Here is a 7,270-nt window from a genome sequence, read left to right as displayed (position 1 = left end):
ATCGATGTTTTGCAATCGCAAATGATTGTTTTGAGTGCTAAGTACAGTTTTTGGTTGTGGAACATAGATTGTCGCATTAACTATGGTTTACAGATGTAAAATATAGATTAACGTTGTTAACTATAGTTTACAGTCCGTAAACTATAGTTTACAACCGATAAACCTAATTTATCGACTGTGAAACTATGTTTAGCTCATTTTTGTGAATACATATGTGCTTGTTTATGAAGAGCCAACGTGATACGAGAACAAGGGGACAAAACTGTACATAGTTTGAACTCACCAAGAATTTTAAATTTCTCATTACAGTTTAATGAAAAATCGTGAAATATTTACATTAAATACATCAGTAATTTATTTTAAACTTTAAAGACATAATGGCAAAATATAAAAAAAAAAAAATATTTGATCGATGAAATACCGGTATGTACTTCATTTGCTCACACTCCCTGAAAAGAAACAAGAAGAATTGTTGCAATACCTATACATTGTGAGGTGGGGTTTTTTTTAACATACTTTGTTTTTCTCAATAATTAACAAGGAAGTACCTGAATGAATGGATTCTTCATACAACTTGTGTCCGAGACACAGTTGTTGTTCCCTGAATGATGATGGTCTCGCCAGCTTTTAGGACCATACCGTCATAAAGACACCCATCTGTACATGAATAAGCCAATGCATTGCAATTACTATTATCCAAAGTACTATAGAATCTGAAATTTATTATAGCAGTAAACCATACCATGGCCATTTACAGTTCGTTTAGCGTTACAGTCTCCACTGAAATTATAGAAAGGTACCTGTTTCGTTCTTTTGAAACTAAAGAATTGAATCATATATGAACAAATGGAATTTACAGGAGTATATGCAATTGTATAAGATAAAGACATGGACATGTACCATATAATCAATGGTCATGTGCATGTGGTCAACAAATTATCTGAATGTATCTTGGAATTTTATAATCACATTGCTTAGATTTATTATTTTTAAATAAACAAGCACATTTCCTTCAAGATTGCTCACAGAATCTGACAATTACTAAAAATCATAACATATGTACAGTTACATGTAGAATCTTACTATAATGGCATGATGCTGCTGAGATTATTTTCACCCAAACCGGATATTTTTCCAAACAAGGTCTGATAGGAATCTCTTCCCCAATAAAGTAGACAAACAAACACTCACCCATATTAACATGATAGTGTATATTCACATCAGAACGGGGGTATTACATGTACTAGTGACTATTGGCTCACAGACTTTTATTTAAACTTTTAATTCAATAAGGGGCCAGATTCGGCCGTTACCATGCCTTGTCCTTTGTTTGGTAGAATGCATGAAAGGCTCTGCTGGGTGCTTAAGAATGTAAAATTGTAAAGACGCAGATGCCCTTCCTAAACGAAACGATCTGTTCAGAAAAAAAGAGTCAAAGTAAATAGTTGACTCTCTCCTTCAAGATCGCCTGGATGTAATGAGAGAATAAAGCAATATACATTTATTGACTGAGTTCATAGACCTAAAACAACATTTGCTGAAGTCCTAGCAATGGACGCAGCGAGAGAACTACGGTTAAAATAAACGTTTAATACTAGTCGTACAAGTATCAGCTTTTCAAAAAGCTTGCCTGACTAAATCAATCAATATTTGCATGAGGAGTGTAAACCTTTAGAGCAGTACTTTTGTGTGTTTAGAATATGTCCTTACTTTATATTTTGAGAACCTTGTGTACGTGAAATCCTTGATTTTATTTAACTTAATTGTGGAAGAATCGTCTATGAGATACACTGCATACTAAAGAGTTGTTCTTCTCTGTTCTGTCCCTGGATCTAAATTGAAAGCTTCATTACATACACCTATTATTAAATCTGGTATCAAATCATTAATATTTTAAAAGATGGATATGATTAAATACACATTTTGTTGGAGTGTATTTTCTCCGCCGAAGTAAACAGCAGTAATGTGTGTTAATTTACGGGGGGGGGGGGTCCTGAAAGAGAGGGGGGTGTTTAGTGTTACTATCATATATTGAGAATGAAATAAAAGTAAATTCACTATTTAGGTCTTTTTGAAAAAAAAGTAAGATTATGCACCGGTTTCTTATTTATTTTGTGCATCTAAACAGAGATCATGCAAGTGGAGACCATGACTTGTTGAACTGTGTTGTTTATTATTATTGAACTAGTCCATTTGGGAATAAACCAACCGCGGGATCGGGAAACAAATTAGAAAAATCTTTGTGAGGGTGTGAGGGTGGGGGTGTGTGAGAGTGTATGTGTGTGTGTTGCATGCGTATATGCTGATATATACGATATTTTGTTTAAAAGAATCATATAAATCTTGCAGATAGAATTTCTGAAGCATTAGATGGAAGTGAAAAAGACAAACTTATTTCATTCCACGGAAGTTAGCACACCCATTCATACAATAGAGTAATCAAAGGAAAAGGTGCGAAGATAGCTTACTAGTGACATTTGGCGCGAAAGAGCGATTCATCCCTTTCGTATATAGAACATAATTGGACTGATCCAGTAAATGCAGAAAAAAAGGATACACGGACATGTTGAAACGTTGAATCGCATGGAATTATCTGTTTCCGTGCAAAAAGAGTAATGGAAGTAAACACTGCAGTATTTTGCATCAATAATATCATTCTTTAATTTTCTGAAATCTGTTTCTTTTAAAATGCAGGTAAAGATCTAGCTCTGTAGGTATGATCGCATATAGTTTCAGATCACACAGCCTGACGCCGTGACATCAGTCAATAAATATAGAATTTTCAAGTCTCGTAATTTTTAAAGGTAAAAAATTGCTTTGAAAAAGGGGGGAGGCACCCTGCACCACCCCCACCAGATTATAATATTCCCGAATGTTTTGTTCACCTGAGAGGAAGTCGCAGTTGCAAGTGAAATAGCTTCCAAAACTATTTGTATCAATTTTAAATTTCCTTTTTTTTAGCCCAGTTTAGGAAAAAATCCTTATGGTCAACGGCTGCAAAATCACATGCAGAATATGACGTAGTATTTCTTTCCCACAATTTTGAATCTCGTGTAATCAGAGAAATAGAAATTATTCAATCATATAATAATTCATATCATTATTTATGTCTTTACAAATACATAAATATAAAGTTAGTTTGGAACCAAATAAATTAGAAGCAAGGCTAACTTAAAAAGCCAGGCTAGGGGATTCCCAGTACCTAAGAATGTATGGTATCTTCATTCTTCAACCATTTGTATTTCTGCAACATAAAACTAACTAGATTTTACATAGTGGAAAAGTTCATTTCATTTACTTTCAAATCACTCTTTCTTGAGTTTTCCAGCATAGTATTAGCATTGAACTATCTTAGTTTTCGGAAAATTTGGAAACATTTATATAAAAAAAGAAGAAAAGAAAAAAGAAAATAAATCATGAAAGTCAAACATTTATCAAATTCAAACATGCAAATCACAAATGTAAAATTAACCATATTATACGTACATATGTACATTCATTTTTGAAAGTACATACAAGTCATTTCAACATTTCAAATTTTGACTCCAGTGAATACAGATGAAGCGTCAACAATGAGCGAACCACTGTTGGGCTGCAGGTACACTTGATCTCCAATATCTAAGCTAATGACCAATGAAACAGATCCGCTTAAGAAAAGACGATTTTCACTGGTATAAGCAAGCGTAAGCCGGTTACCGTTTTTGCAGATATATGCACCATTTCGAGCTGCAGTAGATATCAATGATACTTGGAACAGGTACAATCCCTGGATAGGACATGTAAATACTGATCCATTATACGCATTCCCGGAATTAAATATTACAGAATAAGCTCTGATAACATCAGTGTTGCTGCTATACGAACCAGCAATATGAGTTGTAAACCCGATGCCTGAAAGAAACGGAATAGACTTGATAAACATGTATTTATAGTACTTGTACAATTGTACATTAGAAGGATACATGTATAAGACTGACATGAGTGAAGAAGCCAGATGCATCGCAAAAATGAACTCGACAAACAATACTGGGTGATATGAACAGAATGACATACTCAACATAAATTAAATTTCATAATAAAAAAATAGCTGAAATGTTTAAGAAACTTTTTTCTTTTCAATCAATCTGATTAAAATCAGATCTTAATTGTTACGCTCCGAAATTCTGATGGTCAATTTTAGAGCGTAACAAAGATATCATTTTAAGGCCAAAAAAAATTAATCAATAGTTTCTCAGGCACCGCCGCATCAGTTCAAAAACGGCCGCATTGATCAATTTTATTGACATATTGAAAAGGGAAATAACTCAATTTTCTATTTTTCCAAGTTGAAAAAGAAAAACGAGTTATTCCCCTTTTCATAAATGCTAAGAAAGACGTTTTTATTAGAAAAACAATATATTTCTTCTAAATCTAAAGTATTATATCAGTTAACTTTTAAATAAATGTTTGGAATAACATTATTTAACGTTGAATACATATTATAACTAATTTCAGAGAACAAAACTTAAGAATTAGTAGATATTATCATTTTACTGCACAAATGACTTACAAAAAAAGCTGTAAAACCTGCTTCCAAAAAAAAAAAAAAGCCTGCCTGCCGCATTGAATTTTGAATTTTTTGGCCTTTTCAATGTACTGTGCATTATCTAAAATTGTAATACATAATTCTTATAGTCATGGACAGATGTCTTGAAAATGAAGTGCTATTAAAGTATCATTTATGTAAATTTGCATGGGAATTCATAAAGAGGGATACGTAGAAAAATAAAAATCTCATTTAAGTTTGCACCTGGTAACCATGAATCCCGAGCTTCACGACGTCAAAAATTATATAGAATACAAGGAGGGGGTGTAAAATAGTTTTACGGTTTTCCAAAATATAATAAAAAAATGATCAGGAGCTGGGTCCAACCTTATTTTAAAATCTTTCCCTCTTTCTTTTTATAAAAATAACCTTTTTTTATTTTAAGTTTACGTATTTTCCTTTAGTTTGAAATATAAATTTAAAAATAATTCAGTAAGAACATGGGAAATCTTTTAAAATCCCACAATTACTGGATCTTTTCTATAAGCGAAGTAGATCTTCATATCTCCATATCCTTCATCTACAACTAAATACAGTGTATTACCTGTTGAATTTTTTTGTCTTTCAATTTGAAGACTCATATTGTGAACATCGCTGTTTAATTGGACATCCATCTGGTTAACTGTAAGCAAAACTTGGCGCATCATCGTCTCCATGTCGTGGATCTTTTTCTGAGTGCTCATTTCAAGGTCACGGACTTTCTCTGTTAGAGTGACATTACATTCATCCAGCTCTCTTTCTATGGCATCTATCTTGTCGTAAATATTGTAGGTACCGACGCCTTGACTGCTAGCAGAGGACGGATTTGCATGACCGTCCAAGAGGAAGGCAGTACTTTCATTTCCAATGCAATAAATAACAATCAAGCAAGTGAATTTCAGTAACATGGCCGTTCGCTGACTATATCCCTTTATGTGTAAATTAAACAAGAGTTATATTTCCAAGTCTCTTTTATAGAAACTTCTGATCGCAGAACCTGCAGATGCCAGTGGTGTCGTGTCACCATTTTTGTGAATCAAAGAATGAACATGTCATACAATGAAAAATTAATTGTTCAATCATTAAACTATGCTGTTTGAGATAAAATAATAATACCGGGTAACGGAAAAGCAAATGTTAAATGAAAATGTGATATCAAATTTATATTGTGCTCACGTAGATTTGGTCTTATCATTTGTCATGTACGATGTTTGATTAGTAGCCTTCCGAGATTTAGTCTTTCGATTGTTACATTGAAGGGGTCCTTAGCTGATTTTGGAGAATCTCACAAATTTGCAGGCCCTTGGGAACCACAGGCACCAAGCTTTCTTGAATTTTTTCCCCCTAGTACATTTTAAACATATACTGGGGGGATTCAAGCGAGTTTGGTGACTGTAGTGGGAACCAAGACACGACCAGCTAGGAACACGTTAAGGTCCTAGACAGTACTGTTGTCAGAAACCTTTAAAGTTAAGCACTGAAAATGGCTCGTGTCATGAATATTCAGGTGAGATTATGATAAAATCCGTCCAGTGTTATTACTTGAGAAGACAGGTCATGAGTAGTTTTTCATTTTTCAAGTTAAATTATTTATAACAAATCTGACATTGTAATTGGAAACAGGATTGACACCCTTTTTTTGGTGTTGTATGAATTTCAGCTACAAAAAAAAGAAGTAATGAATCGAATGTAAATGTAGAGTTGGCTTTGGCGATTTTAAACCCTGTTGAAATTAAAAGAGGATTTTTTGAATTTTCCTACTAAAAGTTTTTTTTTGTATACAGAATATAATATACATACCGATTGGTGCAGACGGTATCAAGACAAGTCGCAAGTCTTTACAGAAAAGATAAGAACAAATTATTAAACTGAAAATTTTGATTTATTTCAATTTATGTCCGTTGTCATGACAAGATACGAAAATTTAGTCTGTTGTCATCGGTCCGTTAAAATTGTAACCACTTTACTGTATGGAAAAGATCAATCTGATGTCTGATGTTGGCATTCTTTAATTTTGATTACGCCATCGGGGTAGAGGGGAGTTGGAGTAGGGTAGGGGGCAGTGCCAACCAATCATTAGAAAGTTAAGTTATATTTATATCCTCTTTATTTTTATAAGCTAGATCTTCAGCCTTTGTTGGAAAGACAAGAGATTTTCAGTCCTTTTTCCTCAAAACTACGACCCCCTCCTTTTTGGTCCTAATTCTCTTCGTTAATTTGGATTTCTTTGCCTGGTTAAAGTGAAATGCATAAACCGGAGGGGGGTTAAATTCCGCTATTTCATCAGATTACATGTATGCTTTTAATGGCGCAAGTCAGGGTGGGAAAAATTAAACATAAGAAATATATAATTTTCCACCTAACGATCATTGCTTCACTCATAGGCATGTGATCGCCAACCAAAACTTCTCAAATTGTATTGCGGATATAAAATACAACAATCTTTTAATGGAATACTAAATGTTGTATCTGTTTCCCACACTTAAAATTTATTCTTAGAATTGGTAATAAATGTCATATTTTAGGCATTCTGTTTAATGATGACTCAATTATAGAATAATACAAAATATATTCAGCAGTCCAAGCAATCTGACTTTTTTTTTACATTTGCTGAAGTCCTAGCAATGGACGCAGTGAGATCGATTGATTGTATATTGTTTAACATCCCTCTCGAGAATTTTTCACTAATATAGAGACGCAACCACT

The 7,270-nt window shown here is 33.4% G+C and overlaps 1 protein-coding gene across 1 annotated transcript; it reads right to left on the bottom strand.

The window, feature by feature from the left end:
• Nucleotides 1–565: 565 nt before the first annotated feature.
• On the bottom strand, nucleotides 566–5,662 carry LOC134250273 (uncharacterized). The gene is made up of 2 exons (XM_062732620.1): nucleotides 5,130–5,662; nucleotides 566–657 (listed from the first exon to the last, which is right to left on the bottom strand). Exons 1-2 carry the CDS (start codon nucleotides 5,470–5,472, stop codon nucleotides 566–568), a joined length of 435 nt encoding a protein of 144 aa, XP_062588604.1. The 5' UTR covers nucleotides 5,473–5,662.
• Nucleotides 5,663–7,270: the final 1,608 nt, after the last annotated feature.

This window comes from Saccostrea cucullata, unplaced genomic scaffold (genome assembly GCF_032062105.1).
Source record: "Saccostrea cucullata isolate Sc308-1 unplaced genomic scaffold, CSIRO_AGI_Scuc_v1 ctg473, whole genome shotgun sequence".
In the NCBI taxonomy this organism is placed as follows: domain Eukaryota; kingdom Metazoa; phylum Mollusca; class Bivalvia; order Ostreida; family Ostreidae; genus Saccostrea; species Saccostrea cuccullata.
This window is presented reverse-complemented; position numbering and strand designations above follow the sequence as displayed.

Bases quoted from the DNA above. Each gene is read 5' to 3' on its own strand.
- LOC134250273 (XM_062732620.1), bottom strand. From the start codon at position 5,472: ATGTTACTGAAATTCACTTGCTTGATTGTTATTTATTGCATTGGAAAT. The intron at 658-5,129 runs GTAATACACTGT...ATTCATGTACAG, and splicing joins AAGACAAAAAAATTCAACAG to ATGGGTGTCTTTATGACGGT.